The sequence below is a fragment of the Lotus japonicus genome, chromosome 6, assembly GCF_012489685.1.
Source record: "Lotus japonicus ecotype B-129 chromosome 6, LjGifu_v1.2".
NCBI classification, from domain to species: Eukaryota; Viridiplantae; Streptophyta; class Magnoliopsida; order Fabales; family Fabaceae; genus Lotus; species Lotus japonicus.
In genome coordinates, this window is record NC_080046.1 from 62,918,663 (window position 1) to 62,946,112 (window position 27,450).

Sequence of the window (27,450 nt, forward strand, 5' to 3'; positions counted from 1 at the left end):
CTATTGGGGTTGAGGGTGAAAGGTCAACAGCATTAGGCTTATTCAAGCCATTAAACCTGTTGATGTCACCCCCATAAGATGGACTTGAGCCATTTATTGGAGCAACTTCATTCGAGTGATAACCTGCAACAGAAGCACCAGTGGCAGTGACAGAGAATGGATATGAGGGGTTATAAGCACCTGTTGATGTCACCCCCATAAAAGACTCAGAGTTGCCAGTTCCAAATTGTTGATTTGCAGTTCTGCATGCTCTCGGAGCACGACTTCTAAGATTATCTGGGTGAACCAGATAATAAAAAGGAATGTCTTTCTGTGCAACAGAGGACATAGTTCTTGTAGGTTGAACTAATGGTGCCTGTGACACATTGTTGTTTCTTGGAGCAGAATGATTTGGAGACATCATCAATGGAGTTACTTCTTGGCCATTGTTGTTAAAATTATTCTCTGCAATTAGCATGATTAGTTATTTGAATTAAAATAATTAGGAAACTCATAAAAGACAGTCGCTTTACCTTTTATTGAATCATGGTTACTTGAAGCGTCTCCAGCCAAAGTTTTCTCTGCGGCATTCCCATGTCCAGGATCAGATTTAGTGATACGGTACGATTCTGAAAATGAATCATATTAGTTTCATTGGTTAGATGATTAATCTCACCTTGATTTTCATCATGAGCAGGATGATTGCTTTGTACTCTTTCCCTAGAGAAACCATGATCTCCTCTTTTTTCAACATTTTCTTTAGCCAAAGCTAGAAGGCGATTCATCTTTGGACCGAAAAGCAACTGATTAATCTCACCTTGATTTTCACCATGAGTAGGATGATTGCTTAGTACTCTTTTCCCTTTGTTGTGAAAATAATTCTCTGCAGTTAACATGATTAGTTATTTGAATTAAAATAATTAGGAAACTCATAAAAGACAGTCACTTTACCTTTCATTGAATCAGGGTTACTTGAAGTGCCTCCAGCCAAAGTTTTCTCTGGGGCATTCTCATGTCCAGGATCAGATTTAATGATATCGGTACGATTATGAAAATGAATCATATCAGTTTGATTGGTTAGATGATTGATCTCACCTTGATTTTCCCTTTGATTTTCACCATGAGCAGGATGATTTCTTAGTGCTCTTTCTCCAGAGAGACTGTGATCTCCTCTCTTTTTAACATTTTCTTCAGCCAAATCTAGAAGACGATTCATCTTTGAAATGAAAACCGGCTGACTAATCTTACCTTGATTTTCACCGTGAGCAGGTTGATTGCTTAGTACTCTTTCTCCATGAGACATCACCAATGAAGTTACTTCTTGGCCATTGTTGTGAAAATAGTTTTCTGCAATTAACATGATTAGTTATTTGAATTAAAATAATTGGGAAACTCATAAAAGACCATCGCTTTACCTTTCATTGAATCAGGGTTACTTGAAGTGCCTCCAGCCAAAGTTTTCTCTGGTGCATTCGCATGTCCAGGATCAGATTTAATGATATCATTTTGATTGTGAAACTGAGTCATATCAGTTTGATTGGTTAGATGATTGATCTCACCTTGATTTTCCCTTTGATTTTCACCATGAGCAGGATGATTTCTTATTGCTCTTTCTCCAGAGAGACTGTGATCTCCTCTCTTTTCAACATTTTTTTCAGCCAAAGCTAGAAGGCGATTCATCTTTGAAATGAAAATCGGCTGACTAATCTTACCTTGATTTTCACCGTGAGCAGGATGATTGCTTAGTACTCTTTCTCCATGAGACATCACCAATAAAGTTACTTCTTGGCCATTGTTTTGAAAATAGTTCTCTGCAATTAACATGATTAGTTATTTGAATTAAAATAATTAGGAAACTCATAAAAGACCATTGCTTTACCTTTCATTGAATCAAGGTTACTTGAAGTGCCTCCAGCCAAAGTTTTCTCTGGTGCATGCACATGTCCAGGATCAGATTTAATGATATGAGTTTGATTGTGAAAATGAATCATATCAGTTTGATTGGTTAGATGATTAAACTCACCTTGATTTTCCCTTTGATTTTCACCATGAGCAGGATGATTTCTTAGTGCTCTTTCTCCATAGAGACTCTGATCTCCTCTCTTTTCAACATTTTCTTCAGCCAAAGCTAGAAGGCGATTCATCTTTGAAATGAAAATCGGCTGACTAATCTTACCTTGATTTTCACCATGAGCGGGATGACTGCTTAGTACTCTTTCTCCAAAGGGACCGTGATCTCTCTTTTCAACATTTTCTCTAACCAAAGCTAGAAAGCGATTCATCTTTGAAGAGAAAAGCGGCTGACTAATATTACCTTGATTTTCCTTTTGATTTTCACCATGAGCAGGATGATTGCTTAGTGCTCTTTCTCCAGAGAGATTGTGATCTCCTCTCTTTTCAACATTTTCTTTAGCAAAAGTTAGAATGTGATTCATCTTTGTAATGAAAAGCAACACTTTGGAGAAAGTTTAGAATGGATAATCACAAGTGAAAATATACATGTGCTTACCTCCATTTATATCTACAATGAGGGAGCGGATTTTGAATGTATCTGAGAATGCAATAAATTTAATTAATGAATTTGGCGTATTTAATAAATTATTTTATGATAAAAAATTGAATTTGAAAAATAAATAAATGTCGCAATTAACAGTATGAATTTGAATTCATATTCGGAGTTGGATTTTGACTTACCTTTAGTAATATAAATGTAAGTGTAACGGCCGTAAATAGACTATTAAATAGACTATTAGAAAGACTTAAGTTATTAGGTGAAAAATTACTGCAAAAATATTTATATTATGTTTCTATAACGCTTGCTAATGCAATATTTTGTTTGGCAAGAAGTCGTGGTGCAAGTTTCATTAACAATGTCTAGGAATGATAAAGTGGGTTCAACCAATCGAGTTAACCAACTTAACCTGTCAAGTGAGACAAGCTAAGTTGGGTAGTGCACCTCACCAACCGCTCGCCTCGCTCAACACAACAACTTGGCGGGATGAGATAGGTCGACCTGTCGATCCATCTATGTTTTCACTAATGTATTTTTCATTATTTTTTTAGTGTTCTAGGCAGATTTGTCTGAATCAACCAGCTGAAAAGTAGTTTTATAATGCTTTATGTCATATTACTATTTTTGTATTGTATGGTAAACTAACTTTCCAACACATTCTTAAGCGGGGGTGGGTTGGGTATCTCAATTCATTCTTGTTGGTTGGTCAAGTCTCACCGCTTTAGACAGGTTGAAAGTGGGATAAGGCGTATTAGCTTACTTTGTTATCCTATGTCAAACTTTGAATATCTCTTCATAGTATTAATTAGATAATTCTCAACTTACATTTTTTTTTTTTACAAAATAAATGTCTCACCACTAAGTCAAGAGGTAAGATATAGGGTTAAATATGTTTTTGTCCTCATAAAATAGTGAATCATTGATTTTAACCCCCTTTAATTTTTTTCATTGAATTTACTACCCATTACCCAATTTATGATAAGGTTTTGGTACCTCTGTACATTTTAGTGATGATGTGGTGCATTTTGTGGCAGTTAAATGACCACTAATGCACAAAAACTGCCACAAATGTGTTAGGGGTGGGTTAAACCCCACAAATAAAAAACCGCCACAAAATGCATACTAAAATGAACAGAGAAACCAAAATCTAGTCATTTTCATAAATGGAGACTAAAATCAATGAAAAATCAAAGGGGACTAAAAATAATATTTAACTATTTAGAGGACCAAAACATATTTAACCTTAACATATATATATATATTATAACAATTAATCATCTTAATTGTGGGCCGAATATTGTAAATTTTAATTTGATGCACCGATAGTTTAATTTTTTTTACATAGACACCCATTCATATCACATTAATGTAAATAACTACATCACTTTTTTTTGCTACATCGGAAGAAAACACAATTTTATTAAATGATGTGATTAAGTTATTTTTTTATTTAGATTACAATAATAATTTGAAATTTAAAAAGATTAATATTCAGAATTATGAATCATTTAATTAATAAAAGGACCTATTATATTGATATTCAAAATTTAAGGATCAATTGTGATGAAATTATAGTTCATGGTGTTAATTTGCAAAACCACTAAAGTTTGAGGTGATTTCATACCTTTTTCCCTTAATATAATTAAATTTAGAATGTACTTTTTACTTGGTAAACAACTATTGAATATCTACCGTAAAAAAAAAACAATTGAATGTTTGTGTAAACAAAGTTTACACTGTTAGTGCATTAAAATTAAAATTTATTTAAAGTAACTGTAAAATACTAAAATTATAATTAAAAGGTTCTTATTTTCATATCATTTGAAGTTTCATAATGTTGAGTTATCTCAATAACATAATAATATATAATTTTAAATTGACGTAAACTTTTATAAATATAATCTATGTGATGATAACTTTCAATCTAATTCCAACCGTCTCTAATGATAGCTCAAATGGTAATAGCTAGAAGACATATGGGTTGGAGTAGGGGAGGTCCATTAATCAATTTCTACCGGGTGTAATTTATCTTTCTAATATAAAATAAAAAATATAATTCCAACAGTTAATGTGGAGATACAATTATCAGTAATAAAATTATTGTTGGTGTCATATAACTAGGGTCTTATAAAAATTTAAGTCAATCACTTCCGATGTAAACATATTTAGCTCTCTACAATACAATATGGTGTACTATTTTTCCTTCTCTAGATTTTTATCTTAAATGAGTTTTCATAGTGAGATTTTAATGGGGTTCAAGAGCAGGTGTTTGGGTTCTCGCACTTCCTATGGGTGCTCTTTCATCAATAAAGTATTCATTTTGTTTTCTAAAAAAAACTTTTAAAAACGTTTCACATGTAAATTTAATGAGGGTAGTAAATAATTTTCAAAATATTAATATATGATATTTAAGAAATAAATTATTAATTTCAAAAAAAAAATTAAATTATTAATTGTAATAACTCTGACTATTTAATGAATAGTAACAAATAGCACAGAAAAATGAATTGTAATAAATAGTAGTATTATTATTAAATTAATGTAACAATGAATGCTATTATTAAATTTTGTTCTTTATTAATAAATATAGCATTTAATATTTTTTTTATTCTATGATGTTTTTTTCAGTTGTATATATCTTAATATCCATAAGTACTTGAAATCTACATTTCATGAGGGTAGCAAATAATTTATTAAAATATTTATGATGAATTAGTTGCATTAAATTTTTTCAGTTTTATTTTAAAACGATAAATTCTTTAGTTGTCAAAATTTATAATGAATTAATTGCAATAAATATTTTCATAGATTATTATATAGTACTATATTTAACTACTAGATTAAATATACGAAAGCAGGAGTTTATTTCTAATATTTTTTGATAATATGTAAAATTTATTATAGTTTAGGTAAATAAATATTGAAAAGATTTTTTAATTAGGAAATTAAAGAAAAAGATGTGTTCAGGTATTTTCTTTAAAAATATTATAATGATCTCTTCATGTAAATAATAAATAATATTACTTAAATTTAATAGTTTACGTTTAACCATTAGCAGTGAAGTAATTTTAATTATTTATTTATTTAATAATTTGAACAATCATTAACTGAATTAAACATATTTCAAATAAAGTAATAATTTTTTAATATCATCAAATACTTTATAATAACATATTATTACAAATAAGATATTAATTTCTATGCACTAACAGTGTAAATTTTTTTACACAACCATTCAAATAAACTTTCAGTTTCTATTTTAAATATTTATTAAATTTGAAATTAATTATGAGCTAGTAAAATAGAGGGATATGACTGAATGATTGTGTAAGACTTATTTACACTGTCAGTGCATATAAATTAATCTCTACCAATAATACCCGTTAATACTTTAACTCAAGTGATGAGTTTTACTAAATTTTAAATAGTTGTAAATTTATAAGATTCATTAAAAAAAATATAATAAAAGGTTTTTATATTCATATCTTTTTATATGATGTTGACACTGGTGTATCTTAATGAGATACTCCTTTCCTTTCAAAAAAAAAAAATCTTAATGAGATACTACAAAATAATTTTATATTGATGTTAAATTTGATGGATATGATCTAGTAAATTTCAATCCAACCATGGATTTCAGAATATCACATTAGCTTCTTTTTTTTATAGCAAAATGAACTTAGCTTCTTTAGGTATTAACTTCCCGTCTAATGTATGGTGAGATATGTCCCCCAATTCCCAAATGTTGCTCATGCAATTTTGTATACTCAACTTTTGTTAAATTTTTTTTTGAATCAACTTTTGTTAATTAATGAAGTACGTACTTTGATTTAAAAAGATACAGTTGTCCAGAAAAATATTATTTGATGGTTTTCAACAATGTAAATTGATCCTTAATTCCCAATGTAAATATGTAAATTGATCCTTTCCAATGTAAATATATACTACTATTAAAAATTTCACATATAAATTTAATGAAGGTAATAAATATTTGTCGAAATATTAATATGTGATATTTATTTAATAATTAAAATATTTACTAATTGTCATAACTACGAGTATAATGAATTGCAATAAATACTTTAATAAACTTCTATTAAAATATTAATACGTAACATTCAATGCTATTATTAAAAAAATTATTTAATAAATAGAGCACTTAATATTTTTTTTATTCAATGATATGCTATCCAATTGTAAATATCAATAATATGTATTCTATAAATATTTAAAACCAAATTTATTTAGGGTTATGTGTCATGCCACTTAGTGGCGTAAGCCTTCATAAGTCAACTCATCACTTAACAAAAGAAGACTAACGACAAGGACTAATTTTATCTATTTTATTAACGTGAGAGACCAAAACCTGTGATTTGGTTTTTGGAATGACCAAAATCTATTCATGCCTAATTTACCAGGACTAGAAATATATTTAACCCTAAATTAAACAATGTAATTAACCAATAAATATTTTTTTATCAATTATTCAAGAGGTGTCAGAACTACATGTTTTTCCATATCCCTAACAAACTTTTGACTAAATTCACAACCATGAAAATGAAACAAACTGATTCATAAAGACAAATGGATTGAGACTACGATCCCACATTGTGTTGACAAATTGTAAATATTTTGTAAAAACATTACAAAGGATATCCAAAACATTTATAGTGAGGGGACCAAGAAGTGAAAGAGAAGGAAGAAGAGAGAAAATTGTAAAGGAAGTTCTAGCTATAGTAGGTTGAACAGAACCATGTCCTTATTGGAGGTGATATTTTGAACAATTACTGGCATAGCTGCTCAACTGCTGTCACAATCTGAGCAGGTTGCACCACTGTCCATTCCTCCAATGGCCCTGTGTATGGGGTTGGCACATCCTGAGAGGATAAACACACAACAGGAGCATCCAAATAGTCATTGAAATTTTCAGTGATAGCAGCTGTAAGGCTAGCACCAATTCCACCAGTACGCATGCACTCTTCCACAATCAGCACACGATGAGTTTTCTTCACTGAATTCCCTATTGTGTGAAGGTCAAATGGTTTCAAAGACCTGATGTCAATCACCTCAGGATCATACCCTTTGTTCACCAGTGTCTTTGCAGCTTGCATTACATGATACCTCATTCTGGAATAGGTTAAAATTGTGATATGTTCCCCAGGCCTAACCATCTCAGCTTCTTCAAGTGACAATACATACTCTTCATCTGGGATTCTCTCCTTGAGGTTATAAAGCAATACATGCTCAAAAAGTATCACAGGGTTCTCACTTCGGATTGCAGCTTTCATCAGGCCCTTAGCATTGTAAGGGGTTGAGCAAGCCACCATCTGGATTCCAGGGATTGACTGAAAATATGACTCCAGTCGCTGCGAGTGCTCAGCCCCAAGTTGCCGCCCGACTCCACCAGGTCCACGAATAACAACCGGTATCTTAAACTGGCCTCCAGATGTGTAGTGGAGCATGCCACAGTTGTTAGAGATCTGGTTAAATGCAAGAAGCAGAAATCCCATGTTCATGCCCTCAATAATTGGCCTCAGACCAGTCATGGCAGCCCCAATGCCCATGCCTGTGAAGGCATTTTCAGCAATAGGGGTGTCCAAAACCCTGAGGTCTCCAAACTTAGGGGCTAGGCCTTTAGTCACCTTGTAAGACCCACCATAATCACCTACATCTTCACCCATGACGCATACTCGGGGATCCCTTTCCATTTCTTCTTCCAAACCTTCACGTAAGGCTTCAAAAAGAAGAAGTTCATGCCTGAGAGTCAAATGCAAATATCAATTCCATCATTAAATGGTGTTATATCAGAACTCAAAACAAATGCCAAAGCATGCTTTTAGCAAGTCCAATCAAACATCTTGTATTGACGGGGGATCTAAATTAAGAGTCATATAAATGTCCCTTTTCAACCTTTATCTAAGTTCTACCCTTATATTTTCTTTCTGTTCCTGTGTTTCGTCAGCCCGAAAGGAAACAAAAAACACCAAAAAAAGGGGTAGTTTCCAGCATTAAAATCAACCACCTGAAACAGCTATTCCTTGTGACTTCCAAACCACCCTTTTAAGTGCTCGAAGATCAACTATGAAATCTAAAAATTGTGTCTCATGAGGTTGGCTCATCATTTGTGATGCATTCTGGGCGAATTTCGAATACACTAGCATTCTCTAAGTAAAACGTGTATCCAGAGCCCATTTCAGGTGTAAAGATAAAATAAGCTTTAATAAGAAAAGTAGAGAACACCTATAATTTTAGATCAATAAGCCTGGAATATGATACTCTGTATTTATACTGGTCGGTAAATAAAAACAAACTCATTTTGAAAGCAAGTGAGTCAATTCAGAGTTATAATTTTTACAGTCTCTTCTGCACCACGTATCACTTCCACAATGGCATGTTAATTCTCCTACTTGTGATAACACTAGCACCACATTAAAGCTCTTCCTAAGGCTATGCCAGAGCCAAAAGGCCTCAAGGCTTCCCTCTTGGTCATTCAAGCAAGGGCCTTTTTCTCAAGCACTGATTTGGTGCCTAGGCAAGGGCCATTGAGGTGTGAAAGGGACTGAGTCTAGGGCCTGAAGAGAGTCTTTTTATTCCTTTATTGTGAAAGGGTAAACGATGTGAAAATCCCAATAAACATTCAGCAAATAGTGAGCTTTGATCCTAACAATGATACTCTGGTTGTGTTTCTGAATGTGACTGGACATGACAAGAGGCGGCCAGAGGAGCTTCTCAACTCAAGGGAGATACATTAACTTTAGGTGCCTCATAGTTTTTTTACTATTGTCAAATTCTATTTCTCATAAAAGCTAAAACTTTTAGTGGGAGGCTAAGCATGATATAAGTGTTCATAGCCATAAACATTTAAGATGACTTGTAAGGGCATTTATAGGAAAACTGGAACAGAGAACATGTTTCAGTTAAATTGCATTGAACAAAGAGGTCAAATTACAGGCAAAAAAGTGTAAAAATATCAACTTAATACATTTCTTACATTATATATGTTGTTGTAAGACATGATAAATGTTTAACATATAAAATGTTGGTAAGATAAAATCAACAACTAATTGCAGGAAAAAAACATACCCAGTTTTCGTTGATGCGGAACTGTCTGCTTTCGTCTGCAAATAACCCGCATACTAATTAGAAACAAGATAAAACCATGTAATAGGAGATAGAATGTATGGGAATCAGATAACTCACTGCAACTGCACTAGTAATCAATCGCTGAGGCTGTCGAGCTTCTAGGTTGAGGAGGTTGTTCATCCATGCATCAGATCTGACAACAAATATGCTACCTTTGCTTTCTAAATCATCAAAAGGTGTACACAAAATGAAAGAAACAACATTTCAGTAAATACTCATCAAGTACAGTACTTAATCAAAGGAAAAGAACAGATATTGAAAAAAATTGAAATCCAAATCCTAATTATCCAGTTTCTTCTAGAATGTGCAAATTAAGCTGAGAGACAGAATGCCAGCAACACAACAACATCGATGATCAACAACCGATTGAAGACCGAGATTAACAACACTGACAGGAGAGTGACAAGTTGAAGAATAAATAGCATCAAAATGAAACAAACAGCATTTAGAGGAATACAAATCCTACAAAAGTGACTGTTTTTAACAGGTAAAGCAAGAGAACAAAAATTGAAATCAGAGTCCATGAACATAAAATATAGAGACCACCCAACAAAGCTGAACATATATGGATTCTACAATCACAATGAACATTATAATCCTATTAACTAGTGGTTCTCTCCAATTCCTATGCTTCCTCCATGAGATCAATATTTATTGAATTTTATTAAAAATTGCATCATTTTTGTAGAAAATTGAAGCGAACCTGAGAGGGATCCACGAGATGGGAGGTGCAATTTGTTGGAGGCGGAGAATGCAGTGGCAGCTCCTACTCCCTGGAAAAGGGTCGCCATTGATTGAAACAGTCACCGAGGAGATCGAAGTTTGGCAAGCAACAAGGGTGGAAATGCAATGAACAGAGGAAAGAAAGAGTTGCGAGAAACTATATAGAAGAGGAAGAAGAGGCAAATACAATGCAATGGGATTGGAAAAAAACACAGATTGGGCGGAGAAATTGAGGAATGTTGTTTAGTTCACAGCTTTGTGTTGTGTGTATGTGTAACAGGTTTTAACGTTGCTACTATCGTAGCTATGATCAATGCAATGCAACAACTTGTTCCGCATAATAAAGGCTTCTTTGTGTGTAGAGAAATGATGAGGAAAAAAAGGTTTTTGTATTATTTAGACTCAAAAGGTTTTTTTTTTATATGGTTGATTTAAGTGATACATGATTGTTTTTTCTTAAGTAATGTTTCGAATTCGAGTTTCGGGGATGAAAAATCTTCATTTAGACATAATGTTTTGGATTCGGACATGATTGTCTCAGTGGAGAATACATATCTTAAACAAAAACAAATTAAGAGCTCTTGATGTCAGCCAAACGAGATTTACAAAATAAGGGTAATCAAACTCTAACGAGAGCGATCCAACAAAACATTTTAAAAAGCAATACTAAACAAGTTCACTTGGGTCTAAAGTTAAAGTTAGACACACATAAGCATATAAATATTGAAAGAAAAATTAAGGAAAAAATTACTTCAAACGGCCATGATAGCCATGATAGCTTAGTAAGATCTAATATATTTTTACCTCTAACATTTGAAATTGATTTACATAATCTAGTGTTGTGGTAGTTTTGTTATTTCTCTCACGACTAGTCTTCTTCTTTGAGACATTTATTTTCAACTGTCTCAACCTAAACAAGGTTCATAAAAAAAGACACTAAGTACTGCACGAGTGATCAGAGTGACACTAGAGGTCAATGATGGTAACATCCACCGGATGGTGAGATACTAATAAAGGTAAGAATGAGATGGTAATAAGGAGATGAGAACAAGAGAAGAGAGAAACAACAAAAAGAAAGTCAATCCAAGTTAGAGGATAAAAAACTCACATGGGAAAGAAGAGAAACCCTCTTGATAAGAGTATAAAACCCCAAAGAGAATGAAACCCTCTACATTGGGATAATGGGAGAGAGACGCAATGCTTCCTTTTTCATCTATGGTGATTAAATAGAAAATTGTAAAAGAGAGAAATAATATTTTCATGAAAGATTAAAATGCCCTTAAAATTAAAAGAGATATGATGTGACATAAAATTCGATTAACATATGGTTTAAGAAGATTTTCTTCTATTTAGAAAATAAAAAATACGATAATCATTTTGCTATTTTTTTTTACTATTATCACCATTTTGTTTTCTATTTTAAACGTATACTGTCTCTTTTATTTCATTTCCACAACAGTGTCATAGGATTTTTATTAATTCACACGTTATTTTCCTCGTCATTTCATTTCCATTAATTTTTTTCATTCCCTTTCTCACTTTTTTCAACCACACTATTTATTGTATTTTTTCATTTCCCTCCATTTTAGTTTTCTTCCACTCTTGTATTGTATCTTCTATTCTTCTAAAATATTAAAACAAAACAAATTAGGCAACCAAAATTGCTCTTGTGGTTGCATTGCAACCATAACAAAGGCAGCCAAACTAATAAAGGAAGGAAGAGACTTGACTTGATTTGAGTGGTCAAAAGCTTGTTAACACAGAACACGATAATGGAAATTCTTTATCTTCTATGCTCTATCATCTCCAGCTCCTTCACTTCACTCATACTCTCCCTTCTCCTTCCATTTCAAGCACTACTACGGCGGCTAGGAACCTCACGCGCCGCATCTTCCTCCACTAATGGCGGAGCTGAACCGATATCTCTCTACGAAGGTACAGTCTGGCACCAACGCCGGCACCCCGTTATCCATTCCTTCAAATACCAGGTCCGCTACGCGCTTATCGATCTCGACCGTGAGTCTCACGCGCCGCCGGGTCACATTTCCTCCGACGAGGCTCGCCAGTTAACTGACACCGATGGACCCATGTAATGAATCTTCAATATTCTCTATTTTTGAACCATTGGGTTCTCTCAGAGCCATGCAAAATTTCACCTTGTTGTTTCATTTGACTTTTTAGCTTTGATTTGAAATTGCTTAATGTTGAAGTTGAATCCAATTTTGCAGCTTGCTCTTGACAATCCCTCCTAGTGTGGGGTATGAACAGAATCCTTTGAGTGTGTATTATTGCTATGATGTTGAAGGCTCATCTACACGTTTGAAGAAGTGCATTGCTGAGGTGTGTGGTAAAATATGCTCTCTGTTCTTAGTTTCTAAGGCTTCATATTATGTATGTTCCTAGCTGAAATCATGAATGGCTAATGTTTTTTTTTTCACCATCAACTCCATTTTACTTTCCCAAACCAATTAGAATGATGAAAATACAATAAAATTAGGCCTATAACTTTGATGGGGTTTCTTACTTTCTTTTAATATATATTTTTTTGGCATTAAGCAATCGACTGCATTTTAGAAGCTTTCTTTTTTAAGATTCTCTTTGTTTAATGAGAAGCAGTTTATGGTGTCTTTTTGTGGGATATGTAATTTGGATCTAATATTTGAGAAGTCAGGATTGTTCTTTTCCAATTTTGTTAGCAATGTCACTAGTTAGAATATTACTAAACTGCTGATTTTTTGTTTTGTTTCAGGTAACAAATACACCATGGGGTGAAAGAGTATCTTTTATTTTCAATCCGCACTCTGATTTAGTAGCCAAAGCTTTGCATGTCAGCCCTTTTATGGTATGTAAACTATGCCATTTTCTTTGCTGCATATAGGACATTTTGGTTCAAATTGTTACTTGTTCTGTGACTATTATTAGATGGAAACAACAACAGTGGTTTCCTTACCTCCACTCTTTCCTTATAATGTTTGCTTCTTCTTCTTTTGATTTTTGTGTCTTGTTTCACATTGTCCTGCAACTGATTTTGGTGTTCATCTTTCTAAACTAAAACAGTTTATCCGGTGATTTTGAGTCTATTTGCACTGATAAAAACAACAAGAGATAAATTTTGTATTTTTTTTTTTTATTGAAGCATGGTTGACGGATATATATTTTCTGTGACACCAAATGAACTGTTATGTTCTCACATTCACATAACACTGTCTGCAAGTAATTAACCAATGTTTGATCAGTTGAGGAGCTTTTTTGTTTTTTACTCGTTGTGTTCTTGTATTCATTCATGTGCCCAAACTAGCTAGCGTGATGCTTCTGATTCAGGTTTCGGCTGTTGGAAAAAGGATTAGTTATATGACAGTCTGCTGTATACCATTGTTTGGAGTTTTGTTTACAGAGTATTTGTCATACTTTTAAGGGGTAACCGCTCTTGTTTGATCTGCTATGGGATGAATGCATTTTGAAAAATTACAAGAATAAAGCTATGGTTATAAGTATGAACTTACAAATGTAATTTTGTATATTATATGGGATGATCTTCACTTATAATACTTCATTATATGATGTGTTTCTATTTGAACGCAAGTTAAATTTTTTGTCATTCTCATAATAGAGAGTAAATACAGAATTATTTACTATCACTTGTTAGTCAAATGCAACTGGAATGAAGTGATGTAACATAGACTTTGGATTCGTAAGACATCACAATTCTTATACATATCATGGTTTGCTATTTGATGCTTAGCCTACATGGTTAAATTTATATAAAATCACAATAAGTTAAAATAATTTTCTGCATTTTATTGGTAAGAATCTCCTTGAACTATTGTAGGATATGCTTGGGAGTTGGAATATCAAAGCAAATGACCCTGGAGAGAATCTTTCCATATCAATTTCAGTTCATCATCCTGAGCATGGAAACTATTTTACTGCCAGCCTGAAAGCCAAGAAGCTGTGCTCATCATCAGAGCCAGATCATGCAGTTTTCTTTTGGTTGATGCCTCATAAGGTTGCAGTATGGATATATTGGCATGTAAGCTTCAATTTTGCTATACCTCTCTCTTACTGTGTTCTTAAAGTGCAAATTCTATCAGACTGATAAGTTTTTCTTAGCTAGCAATTTAGAATCACACCTTGCCCTTGGTGGCATGACACCATCGTTTTCTTCCAGTATAAGAACATGTGAATTTTTTTTCAAAACTTGAGATTGGGATACTAGAGGACTAGTTTGGGCCTGTAAGTCAATCGATTTTTGCATTTGAGTTGAGAAATGCATCCTAATTTTCTGTGTTTAAAACCAAATGATTCCGTAGATCAGAAACACATTATTTTGTGTGCTCAAGAACCTTAGTTTTGTGACAATAGATAAATAAATCATTTTCTTGCTTTATTTAACTCAGCATGCTGTTTTTGGAACACCTTTGATCTGTTTAGGAATTGCTTTATGTTTTCAATTGATTTTTTGCATCTACGGAATGTGTTGTGTTCACCCTCCTGAATATTGTTTTCTCCAGGCCATTAAACTGTGGTGGAAAAATGTACGATTTGTCCAACACCCGAGATATGCCACACCCACGTACAAGGAGGAAGCTTTGATACGGGATAAGAAACTGCAATGTTGTGGCTTTAGTGATGATACCAGACATCTACAAGAAGGAGGAAGTGACCAGGTTTGTTTAGCAGAAGTAAGTCCTAGAAACAGGCGGTTTAAATGGACCGATGCTGAGTGGCCATGGTCGTAGAACATAGTAAACATTGTTTTTGGGTGATACGAAGCATTTGTCTTCACTTTTTACTTATATGAAACCGTCCCGAACGGTAATGTTGTATGCCAGTTTCTGTGGCTAGGGGTGGCCAATATATCTCATATTTTTGCAGTTGATGTCTTACATAATTAGGCCAAGAATTCTAGTATTTACCTTGTGACTACCACTAAGTAGGAGTTTTGTGAGGCTTCTGGTTTGAAGTTTTTACTTGAGAACTCTAAGTAATGTGGTTAACATCGAGAAACCCGGAGTGATGTGCTCATGAAAGTTATCTCAAAGAGGAAGGAGCTTTGACATACATTTTTCAGTCAAATGGTAAATGACTTTGGCACTTACATCGGTTTTCATTCCATTTTCACCTTTTTTTAATTTCTTAGTTTTCTCTTATTTTCCTAACACATCACTCATCATATCATTCATTTCTCTTTATTTTATTCCTAACTCGCTTTGAGCGTGATTGGATTTGTGGCATAAGCAAAAATAATTCCTTAGTGAAGACCGAACCACATGTTACATGCTATACAAGCTCATAATATAATTTCCTGGCAACAACGTGGAAGGGGGGAAAAGGAAGAAACCAAAAGAAAAATTGTGTTCCCATGTATATTCTTCAAGAAACTCATGTGCAATATGGCCAAAATGGCAAAATTAATTAAAAAAAAAAAACCGAATTAGGTTGAAGCTACCTTGAAGCATCCAGGCAGGAACCCTGACTTCATTCATCCTCCCTTCGGGACCTAATCACATACACAGTTGAGAGAAACTGTTATTGTAAACACAATTGATTATTGAGAATCAATAAAGGGAGCTATAGCTACTCTATAGCCGCAGAGGTAGGCATAATTTGCCGAACTGCGTGACCAAAGTTTCCTGTGTGGTTTATTCGTGCTTTCTCGCTCTATCGTACTGTCTGAATCAAGGTGGAGTTCGAGTGTCAGAGCGCAGCAGACATGTTGACCAAGTCAATCACCACCAATCCTGAAAATCAGAGTCAAGAAACTGAAGCAACAGATCATCACAAGGGAGTTTGGAATTCGCCAAGGTGGAGATTGTTGGAAATTGGCTCATTAGGACAAATTTTCCTAATGAGTCAATTCCCAACATACACAATTAACAAAAACTAAACATTGAGAACATGTTACATCAAGTGTGTAGATCAATTAACTAAAGTATTTAATTTGAGTCCCTATGAATATTGAAGCTACGTTAAATACTTGGTAGAGTAGAGCGTATATGTGTTTTAGATAATAAAAATAGAGTGCACGAAGGAAAAAGAAGGTCCATTAGAGCATCTCCAATGCAAGGTTCTTAGTTCTTATTTTTGAGTTAAGAACTGAGTTCTTAACCATTAAAGATGCTGACATGGAGTTCTTAGTTCTTAAAAATAAGAACTCTATTCTTATATAAGGAGTTTTACTTTTTGAGTTCTTTGTATAAAAAATTATTTTTTTCTCTCATCCAAATTACTTTATTACTTTATAGTTTTGTTTTATTACTTTGTAAAAATAAAAGTATAAATAATGTAGTTGGTGAGACCAAATGAATAGTGATAAGAACTAAGAACTCATGGTTGGAGCAAAATTGCTTGAGAGTCGCTTAAGCACATGGGGTAATACGAGCCCATATAAATAGTGCTAAGAATTAAGAATTACTCCCTCCGTTCCTGATCTTTTGTTGTTTTAACTTTTGGTCTAAATTCCAAAACTTTTGTTGTTTTACGAACCCAATGCATTTTTTTTTCAATTTATTCCATGTATACCCTTATTTAATACTATATCTCTCACCTACCACTTCTTATTTTCACCAATCAAAATTATAAAAAGTTTTTTAACCAATAACTATCATTCTCTTTCTTCACTTTATCTTAACATTAAATAAGGGTGTTTATGTCAACAAATATATCAATAATTACACTCTTAAACAATGTGCATAACCTTAAACAACAAAAGATCGGGAACGGAGGGAGTAAGAATTAGCATTGAAGATGCTCTTATATTGCTGTGCAGCATGGATATATGTTTCACTTTAACTTAAGTTAATCATTCATTTAGCCAAAAATATTCATGCCAAACCGGTGCGTGGGTGGGAGGGTAGATGCTGTTACTACAAATCAAAAGAAAGCAGCAAAGCCTCCATAGTCCATTCCAAGGCTCATGTGATCTAATTTCAACATTTTGTAATCATGTGGTACTATTCCAAAGGTGTGCCCACTGCCCAATATTTACTATCTTAACATGGAACATGCGCCACCTCTTGTGTTACTAATTACTGATATATTGGAAGTCGGCATGGGCATGGCCACCAAGCCAAGTGGCACGTTCAATTATGTTCTGATCGGTCCAAACAATTATTCCGTTCATTATTGTCTTTAAACGGTGCAAAATACTGACAATTAAATGAACATTAAGTTGGTCACTCAGAACGACTAAAATAAAATTTTCACAATCACATCGTTGGTAAACACACTCATACTAATGGTGGTAGCTACAACACCTTGTCTGTTTTCTTTTCTTCTTTCAAAAATATCTTTTGATAGAGGGGGTTCTTGCTTTTGAGCTTCGCTGTAACACAACCACATTATTGTTAAACAAATAAAATAAAACGTTGTTGCGGACATGACTCCCATCCCTACCCCCTCCCCAACAAAGTTATAAGCGATGGCATTGAATTCCTCACAGTCACAGTGCAATTAATGGGTTTTAAATTGTCTAGACGAAAGAAAAAATAATAATTTGACCCGGTGATGAGAAAATATATACTAGTATTAGAATTTAGATATAGGTTGGGGTTGGGGGAGGTCCAGAGATCGATTCCTGGCAGGGAAAAAAAAATTTAGATTTATTACATGACTTTGGGGTAGAGTCAAGTAATGGTCCGTCTGACTTGTTTAGGCTCACAAAAGCTCACTTCATGAACAAGCCTACATTTTATCTCGCCATAACTCACTTATGATCGCAAGTTATGCGGGCCAACCAGTGCGCCTAGACCCATATACCAACATTCACTTGGTTAAATCATGGTAACATCCAACCGGACCATTTAGTACCAATCCATTTTGGCACGCGATACTACGCCGATCCTAAAAGAAGTCGTACTAGGATTGCAAGCGCAAATCCTAAAAGAAAAGGTTTCTGGAATCCACCAGAAAGGGAGATAGCCAGTGCTAAAACCCTAGAAAATAAAGTGGAATCCACCAGAGTTAATAAAGTGGAATCCACTAGAGTTTGAGAGAAACCTCTTGAATTTTATTATCAAAAACTTATTATGGCTCATACCTTACAACTGCTTAAATAGAGAAATAGGAAAACCCTAATGAAACTAAAAATATTCTATTCTAAAATTAAAAGATCATATTCTGAAAATAAAAAGATTCTAATATGAAAATAAAAGATCCTAATCAAAAGTTAATAAAATATACAAATTAAAAGATCCAACCACAAATAAATAAAATTACTAAAATACTAAAAATATCCTAAAAAGCTCCTACATCATGTACCAAGCTAGAAAAATCCAGCTCATAACAACCCTACAATTCACCTAGTCCTAACCCAAGTAGATTACAGGTTATGCGGGCCAACTTGCAGGTATGGGCCCATATACCCAGCTCTACGGGTCCCGAGATTAATCTACTAAAAGAAGAAAAGAGGGCAACACAGGTTGGCACAATTGGTTGTAGCAACCGGAGTAAGCCTCATTTTAATTTTCAAAGGTATGTGTTCAATTCTCCTAGCGGCCTTTAAAATCCCAAGTTTGTTGGACAACCATCAAGGATATCTCATGGCACTCTAGGGCTAATTGTGTAACGGCGAACCCTCCTGCCGATAATTCTTAGAGTATATAGGTCTTTGTTAACCTCCCCAATATGTCATTTGTGCCTTCTCCGGATGGTATGGAGGTGCTCCTCGATCTTTCCTACAATTTTCTTCATACCATAAAAAAATCTCTTGTGGCATGTTTCAAGATTTGATATGATATGTTGTGTCCATTAGGTACTATTTATGAAATTAAATTATATAAATGGAATGATACTCACCCAAACAAACGAAAGGTTCAGGATATTATTTGAAAATCAACTTCTTATGTTTGTACCGACTAAAGTTCAAATAGATCACATTTTTTTTGGGTGCACGCCAAATGAAAAACATGCCTCATGTTATATAAAATAAAAAATATGAAGTCACCTACTGACCATCTCACTGCCTACTATTTCATGAAGGCGTTTTCTATTACAAATGAAGTTTAATAATTATATACTGAGCGTAGAAAAAAAATATGTAGAAAAAAATATATAGATATTGAACCATGATATACTATTTTTTCACATAAAATAATAAAATATTAAACTTTTTTGTTGATATAAGTCATTTTAACTTGTGGAGCTTATTTTTTCTCAATCCATGGTAGACGAAAGCTTAAGAACTAGGAGGAGTGATAATGTGGGTTTGATCTGGCAAGGCTTAATGGAGGTGAGTAAGATAATCCAGCTTGCAAACCCGCATAACCTGCCCTGCTCAAATTGACAATCCAAGCTGGCCAACCCACACGACCAACTTAATTACCTTATCTTTTTAGAAAATGTATTATGAAATGTATTTTGAGTGGGTTTGGTAGACCGACCTGTCAATTTGTTAAAAATCATTTCTTTAATTTTTACTTGCGAGCCAACTCTTCATTAAGCAGACTAATTGATTTTTCTAACTTGTTTTCTCTGGCGGGCCAACTCGCTCCAGCTCACTAGGTAGGTTGTGAGCGAGGCAAGTTGACCCGCATTGCCATCCCTTTAAGAACTAGCTAGTTTAATTTAATTTATTAATTGCAAATTCAAAACATACCACGATAATTTATGGTCCATACCCTAAAAAGAATTGAATTAATTTACCAGTTGATCATCATCATTCATTCATCCCAATTCCCACATGAAAACACGAACTAATATTAAAGTTAAAATGCCACTAAAGACGTGGTCCTCGTTAATTAATTTAAAAGTTAAATTAGTGGTTGTTTTGATTTGATTTCACGCACGAGTTAATTGATTCTTAAAAGCAGTGACACCCTGGTAGCGACACGTCTCACAATTTGTTAAACGGTTTCGTATGAGGAGGTAGTGGTACACTTACACAGTAACATGTGCCGCAAAACCTTAAAAACCGTGGAACACGTGCCTTAAACACTAACAACACAACCCTTTGTTGTTGTCTTTTTCTTCCCCGCCGAACTTTAATATTGGTGTGCTGTTCTTGTGCTTTACGTGTTCTTTTCCAACTGCGTTTTTCTCACATACAAATCAAATCAAATCATATATATATATATTTCGCCATTCCACTCTTCTTTATCTCAATAGCTTTATCTTTATTTTCTCTTCTCTCTTGTTCAAACTTGAAGCAAAGATGAGGAGGAATTGCAACTTGGAACTTCGCCTTTTTCCTTCTTCCTACGATTCCAGCCACCACCACGATAACCACCCCATGTAAGTACTAAGTAGTAGCTTGGTTTTCATTTTCCTTATCTTTGTGACTGATTATATACCCCTCTATATGAATTCTTAATTTGATTTTCTAATTGTGGTCATTTTTGTTTCTTCAGGGTAGAAGAAAGTAGTAAGAGTCCAATGCAAAATTACTTCCAGCAGCAGGAAAACCAACGGCCGCTGACCATTTTCTATGAAGGGAAGATTTGTGTTGCAGATGTCACAGAGCATCAGGTATATATACATACATATTTATGTTCACATTATAGTATTCTTTTCCCCTTCACAATTCAATTGCCTCTGTTTTTGGGTGTTATACTAGTACTAGAGCAGTAGTTATGTAGGAACTCAACTTTTAAGCACATAATACATTAGGGTAATCATCTGAAAGCTATTATGTATTATAATTTGATTCTTCTTAATTAATTAGACAATTAATACGCCATCGATCGTTCTCATTAGCTAGTTTTAAATATGTGGCTGATTTGACTATGCAACACCATACAATTTAGTTTTAGACCTCCATGTAAAACAGATGGAGGATGAATTTATTGCTAGCTAGTTAGTTAAACCCAATAGATCAACAGATTCCGGTATCACTACAATTTGGTTTTGGTGTGTACAACGTAATAGGCATGGGAAATTTCAGTGACTAGCTAGTTTATTGGTTATTGTTCATGAAGTGAATTTTGGAAACTAAGATAAGATACAAAGAACTCAATTCCTAAAAAAAAACAAATAACTCAATTCAAAATTTATCTTATTCAAAAGTGAACATGAGATCGCATGCAATCCCTTCTTTATACATGTAAATCCTAGCTTGATACACAACTGCCCAAAACCACATGGCTATAGGTGCCAAACTTGGGGTTGTGTGTTTGACCTAATCAATAAAATATATATATCTAAGGACACAATAGATCATGTGATTACCCATCCTCTTTGACATAGACGACCTAAGTCTGCTCAAACCTAAGCATGTTGTTCACTTCTGAAAAATAAGCCAACTCTTTTTGCCCAAATATATCCGGGCTCAAACAAATAACTTTGGCACAGTCGCACATCTATATCCAAATTGCCCGTATCAATCCAATTATAAAGAAAAAGAAGTTGATTGAAAAACGTTATAATAAGATATGGATTCACAGATTATTTTAATTCTGGATTTTGAATTAAAGATAGGGAGAGAACTAATTTGAGTGAATTTCTATTTTTAGGTTAAGTTTTATCACGTTGTTCTTTGAAAGATTATCACCAACTAATTATCATTTTGGTTTTCAAATATCTTCAAAATTAATTATGAAATGTAATTAGGCATTTTGTCACATGAAACCGCGTGGAAAATATGAAACGTTTGTTGCCGTCAAGTTGGTGGTAAACCGATAGAATAAAAGTAAAAGGGCGTAAGAAATAGACATGGAGCGGTAGGTGGTGTTAGTATCTAAGATAGGATCGAGTTTAGTGTCTGCAAGTTGATAGTGTTTGTGAATATCTTGGAGCTTGATGTGATGTGAACAAGTTGGAACCCATACATTACACATATTGTTTGACTTCAAAGATAACACGCAGATCATAAGAAATTTCTCATATCATCATGATTGTATATATCTTTGGTACATGCTTGTCATTTTTAAATGAGGTCAATTGTTTATTTATATTTAATTAGAATGATATTAATTTTAATTAATGGAATCAAAGAATAACGAGTGGGTTGGTGTAATGCATATGCAGGCCAAATCCATCTTGATGCTAGCACATAAAAAAGTGGAGGAGGAAATTAGAATGAGAACACCAACGGGGGCAGAACCATCTACACCAACAATAGTGCAATCTCCTCATCATGTGCATAGCCCTGGCACTGGTCTTTCCATGAAAAGATCATTGCAGCAGTTCCTCCAGAAGAGAAAAACTAGAGTCCAAGAAGCTTCACCATACCATCGCTAGCTAAATGTGAAAAGGACAGAGCAAATGCTTTTTTTTTCTTTTTTTTCTTTGTTTTATGAGAGAGCTAGCCTATGTAGAATCCATTGTTTCATGATCTTCTTCTCTTTTGTTCTTTCTAGGTTAATTTCCTCACACTTGTAATCTTTTTTTTCCAGTTCTTGTTTGAAATACATAATTGGAAACTTACATTAAAATTGATTTTGGCTGAAAAATCAGGTAAACTTCTAATTAAGCTAGTGTGAATAGCTTTGGAACAAACACGATTCATATGAGAGTCTTTACACTAAGTATTTGATTAGTTTCAAGCTCAATCTTTGAAATTCGGGTTTGAATTCAAATGTCTTTCTTCTCATCTTTATAACTCAGATTTTTATTTTAGTCAAAAATTAGGTCTTTGATACCTAATTTAGATATCATGAGGATATAACTCGAATCTTCCTAACTTTGTGTTTGCTGGTTATCAACTAGAACACATGCTTTTTCTTCTTTCTCTATACTTTGAAAGTATTGATCTATCACACCTTCAACTTCTTTTAAGCCTTATGAAAGGTCTTGATCATTAACTTTGAATTCATTAGTTATTCTATAGTGTCAACGAATATCCAATCATGTTTTGACATTGTACAAAATTCGTAGTTATTCTTTAAATTGAAAGGATTTTTTTTTTCTAACCAATGACTTTTTTTGTCATTGATGGGTGTATGTAACCCGGTTGAAAAATTATGACAATCAGAATGATTTTTGTGGGTAGAAATTTGGGTCATCACCACTCCGATTATGCTATGTACAATTATTTATTAATACATGGTTTTTTTTAAGCAGTATAGTGACCAAACTTTCACCATTATAGGGTCTATAGAGGGTCAGATTGATGCAATAATAGAACCAAAGACTACTAGGTCACTAATACAAGGCAATAACCTATAACCATTCCATTAAAGCTGATCTCATGTGCTCATTTGCAATCATTTTTGAAAATTTATGTGTATCTTTTACTAGTTGCAGGACATAAGTGCATCTTAAGCTCTCTACTAAGATGCAATAGATACCTTATCTCAATAGGCATATATCTCAATAAGATGATTCCACATAAGGTATATATAGCTAGGAATTCCATAATTAGTTAAACATTAAGTATAACATCAAGTAAAGTGCGGCATACCATCATCATATCCCAATATAACAGGTACAAATGAGTTTGAGGATCATACATAGGCATATAGCTTTAGGCTGAGCCATCTTGTGTCTGGCTGTGAGAGAAATCATGATAGCCATTGATACCAAAGCATTTGTTGTCATGTGTATCTTGCTTACATCATTAAGAGTACGTGGTCAGAACCTATTTTAAGCAAAACAAATCAATTGTTCAAGATTGTTTCAATTTCTGTCAAATGTCCTTTCATTCAACTTACAGTTTTTAAGGCTCCAAAGGAAGAAACAGGCCAATAATCTGGATATTAACCAATTCAGAGTTAATTTTTTAAAAGATGGGGTAACATACATCGTATTCTGCTGCTCATAAAATCCAAAGGTGTACACACTAGGTTCAGACCATACTTGCACGCTTCCAAGAATGACATTGACAACACCAATGCACCATTCCTCTCATAGTACTGGGAAGCATTCATTCAGCTCTTGTTTTGCAGGTCTTGATTAATATGCAAGAAATCATCTTGCGGGCTCATCAAACAAGTTGAGTACTATGGATAGAGAGGGAACAGAACAATTTGTAAAAGCATATTGATTATAGATAGATATGTTTTGTTAGATTGAATTTATGAATACGTGTGTGTTTGAATTTCAGTTTGCAAAACAGAGTTTGGGTCAAAGTGAGTTGGTTGTAATGTGATTTATAACCCCAAAATAAAGTTTGGGGTTGAAAGTATGTTGAATGAATGTAGAAGTGACCAGAGTTGATATGAAAGTTGGTTTAGGGCAAAAAGTGGGTTGGGTGAATGTGATTTTTAATTTTCCAAACATAATGGCACAAAGTTACATACGACTCGAAAGTACTTTTGAATGTCCCAACTGAAAAACAAACAAACCCTACAATTTTGTTGCAACATATATTGAATTCAAGATTATCGTTTCGTATTGTTTGAAGTAGTATCAATATCAATATCAATATATATTAGAAAAGAACAACTTCTAGCATGACGTGTCGCTCTCACAGGCCAAGTTAGTGACGTGTCGCTCCCAGATTAATTCTCACCTGATATTTTACATGTAAGCTCTTTCTCCTTAGCCCCACTTGCCACATGTGCCCTGATTTTTCCTTACCTTATTTCTCCTTAATAAAAAATACATTTTTAAATTTTAGATTTGATTAGGATTTAGGTTTTTTATTTCTTGATTTTATCTTAATTTATTTTTGATTTATTTTAAGAGTATTAATTAATTTTTATGGTATTTTTATTAAATTTTCGGATTTTTAATTAATTCCGGATTTTATGAGTTTTTATTGTGATTTGCTAGATTTTGATAGTTTTTATCTATTTTTATTTAGTACATTATTAAATTTTAGATTTGATTAGGATTTATGTTGTTTATTTTTGTATTTTATCATAATTTATATTATTATTTATTTTTAGAGTATTAATTATTTTTTATGGTATTTTTATTGAATTTTCGGATTTTTAATTAATTCCGGATTTTATGAGTTTTTATTGTGATTTGCTAGATTTTGATAGTTTTTATCTATATTTATTTAGTACATTTTTAAATTTTAGATTTGATTAGGATTTATGTTGTTTATTACATGATTTTATCTTAATATAAAATCTGTGATAAGTGATTTAAATCAATAATACATCCCATCAGCAAAAACCCTCTTAAAACCCTGCCTACCTCCACTATCTCCTCCATGGAATTCATCTCCTCCATGCAATTTTCATCTCATCTCTCCACTGAACGGAACCACCCCCACAAAATCGTCTCATCTCTAAACGGAACCACTTTGCCATCGACTTGCAATCGCATCCCTCCGATTTGCTGCCTTGGACTGATTGGGAAGGTTGCAGATGGAGGTTTCAAATTATTTTCTTCCTTTGCTTGCATAATATGTTATGGTTTTTTTCAATTTTATTTTACTTTACCTTTAACTTTCATTCACTCATGTTTGACTTCAAGGTCAATTTCATTCATCACTTGCCATGCTAATTTCAAATTCTTTTCTTCAGGTTTTTTTTTTATAGATATTCCACCAAAAGAGATTATTTGGAAGCCATGAATGGTGAGTCCATTTTATATTCTATATGGAATTTTACAATATTTTGATTTGTTTTTTATGTTTTCTGATTCTCCTTTGTATGTGATTCTATTTTATTCGTTTTTCTTAATTTGCATCTAAAATTTGTGTCCTATGTTATAGGAGGTGAAACATTGATCTGTGTATGTTTTGATTAACCTAATCATTGTCAGTGAAGTGGATTGAGGGAGTGAAAGAATTGAGGGGAGAGAAAGGAGAAGTTGTAGATTTTTTTCCTTGCAACTCTTTTATTTGGTAATTTTTTCTTTTTGCCTGCTTCTTGCACCGAGGAAATTAATTATTATTGTTGGTGCTTGCAGTTACAACTACAGAACTACATATCATGGATGAGATTTTACTGCTTATCTTTGTTCGCTCAAGCTATACTATTGAGGTTAGACTTTTAAAACTGGTGCTATCCTTTCTAATATGCTAAACGCCTAAACCAATGTTCTAACAATAAATTGATTTCCTTGGCTTCCCTGGAAACATTTGACATGAATTTATCCGTAGGTACAGAACGACAATGAGGTGCATACCTCTTTCTGACTACATTCTCTGATTCTCAGCTAGCTAAAGATGAAACATGATTGATGACTCAAGATCTTATCTTGCTCTCATTTCAAGTAAGCCACGAAACATGTGAGACCAGTACTCATGGAGGTTTTTCTCAGTCCATTATATGTATATATTCACCAGATAAGAGATAGAGACGTGTGTTTGGTGTTGCACTACTGTGATGCATATGTATATATTCACCAGATAAGAGATAGAGATGTGTGTTTGGTGTTGCACTACTGTGATGCATATATAGTTTTACTGACTTAGTTCATCAATTCTACATCTATCTATCATCATTACATATATTAAAAGTAACTTTTCGAAGACAATATTAGATTTTATAATTAATCATTGTTCTACTATGGTTCAATTAATCAAACTTTAGTGTGATTGGAAGTCTTGCTTGCATGATTGTGTAATTATCACATTACGATTTAGTATCAGCATATGTTTTTGATTTGGTTATTGTACTTTCAACAACAGTGCTACATAAAGCAAAGAGTTGTTTTAGTCGTTCAACAAATATAATGGGTCTAAAATTTCTAGAGGGGTTTTCTTCCATTCATCTTCTTTAGTAGCATGTGATTAGTTTCCCCTTACAAATAGATTTGATTGGTTATGGAAACCACTGGAAGACCATAGCCAAAAATTGGCTTCAATTCATTCTTTGGCTTTCATATCTGTCTGCAAATTTGATTGCTATCTTTGCACTATCATAGCTAGATTGATGTTGCACATATTGCTATTATGTTTGGTGGTCTTTAGTCTATCATACTCTAACATGTCTATCAATCTCACTTCATGAGTTCTTGATTTTCTGTTACTTAGAATGCAGATACGGCTGGAAGCTGCTGATTTGGAAGCAAGTTTTATTTGAATTAGCATGAGTTCATATTAATTCATGTTAAAGTTGGACAACAATCAGGAATAACACCTAGAATTGCTGCTGATTTGGAAGCAAGTTTCATTTGATTTTTTAATTAGAAATAAATATTTTAATGATTTAAATTCAAAATGTGATACCTTTTTACTTTATGAAGTGCTTTTTTATGCCAGAGAACAGACTCTGGTTGCAGTGAAAATAAAATTTGCATATGATGTTAGGTACTGT

General features: G+C 33.4%; 3 protein-coding genes across 3 annotated transcripts; 2 read left to right on the forward strand and 1 right to left on the reverse strand.

The window, feature by feature from the left end:
- Nucleotides 1–7,043: 7,043 nt before the first annotated feature.
- Nucleotides 7,044–10,646, reverse strand: LOC130724396 (pyruvate dehydrogenase E1 component subunit beta-3, chloroplastic-like). The gene is made up of 4 exons (XM_057575610.1): nucleotides 10,338–10,646; nucleotides 9,692–9,795; nucleotides 9,575–9,609; nucleotides 7,044–8,248 (listed from the first exon to the last, which is right to left on the reverse strand). The coding sequence occupies exons 1-4, from the start codon at nucleotides 10,423–10,425 to the stop codon at nucleotides 7,276–7,278; spliced, it is 1,200 nt and encodes a 399-aa protein (XP_057431593.1). The 5' UTR covers nucleotides 10,426–10,646; the 3' UTR covers nucleotides 7,044–7,275.
- Nucleotides 10,647–12,015: 1,369 nt separating this feature from the next.
- On the forward strand, nucleotides 12,016–15,231 carry LOC130725847 (uncharacterized). The gene is made up of 5 exons (XM_057577037.1): nucleotides 12,016–12,446; nucleotides 12,586–12,697; nucleotides 13,107–13,199; nucleotides 14,187–14,387; nucleotides 14,869–15,231. Exons 1-5 carry the CDS (start codon nucleotides 12,130–12,132, stop codon nucleotides 15,094–15,096), a joined length of 951 nt encoding a protein of 316 aa, XP_057433020.1. The 5' UTR covers nucleotides 12,016–12,129; the 3' UTR covers nucleotides 15,097–15,231.
- A 5,197-nt stretch (nucleotides 15,232–20,428) lies between these two features.
- On the forward strand, nucleotides 20,429–22,725 carry LOC130725964 (protein TIFY 5A). The gene is made up of 3 exons (XM_057577161.1): nucleotides 20,429–20,587; nucleotides 20,704–20,821; nucleotides 22,319–22,725. The coding sequence occupies exons 1-3, from the start codon at nucleotides 20,508–20,510 to the stop codon at nucleotides 22,529–22,531; spliced, it is 411 nt and encodes a 136-aa protein (XP_057433144.1). The 5' UTR covers nucleotides 20,429–20,507; the 3' UTR covers nucleotides 22,532–22,725.
- Nucleotides 22,726–27,450: the final 4,725 nt, after the last annotated feature.

What these genes read in the sequence shown, in the direction of transcription:
- LOC130724396 (XM_057575610.1), bottom strand. Translation starts at nt 10,425, where the DNA reads ATGGCGACCCTTTTCCAGGGAGTAGGAGCTGCCACTGCATTCTCCGCC. An exon ending in ATCTCGTGGATCCCTCTCAG is followed by an intron (nt 9,796 to 10,337) that starts GTTCGCTTCAAT and finishes TTGATGATTTAG; the next exon opens with AAAGCAAAGGTAGCATATTT. An exon ending in TCCGCATCAACGAAAACTGG is followed by an intron (nt 8,249 to 9,574) that starts GTATGTTTTTTT and finishes TTTGACTCTCAG; the next exon opens with GCATGAACTTCTTCTTTTTG.
- LOC130725964 (XM_057577161.1), top strand. Translation starts at nt 20,508, where the DNA reads ATGAGGAGGAATTGCAACTTGGAACTTCGCCTTTTTCCTTCTTCCTAC. An exon ending in CACCACGATAACCACCCCAT is followed by an intron (nt 20,588 to 20,703) that starts GTAAGTACTAAG and finishes TTGTTTCTTCAG; the next exon opens with GGTAGAAGAAAGTAGTAAGA. An exon ending in CAGATGTCACAGAGCATCAG is followed by an intron (nt 20,822 to 22,318) that starts GTATATATACAT and finishes ATGCATATGCAG; the next exon opens with GCCAAATCCATCTTGATGCT.
- LOC130725847 (XM_057577037.1), top strand. Translation starts at nt 12,130, where the DNA reads ATGGAAATTCTTTATCTTCTATGCTCTATCATCTCCAGCTCCTTCACT. An exon ending in ACTGACACCGATGGACCCAT is followed by an intron (nt 12,447 to 12,585) that starts GTAATGAATCTT and finishes CCAATTTTGCAG; the next exon opens with CTTGCTCTTGACAATCCCTC. An exon ending in CAGTATGGATATATTGGCAT is followed by an intron (nt 14,388 to 14,868) that starts GTAAGCTTCAAT and finishes TGTTTTCTCCAG; the next exon opens with GCCATTAAACTGTGGTGGAA.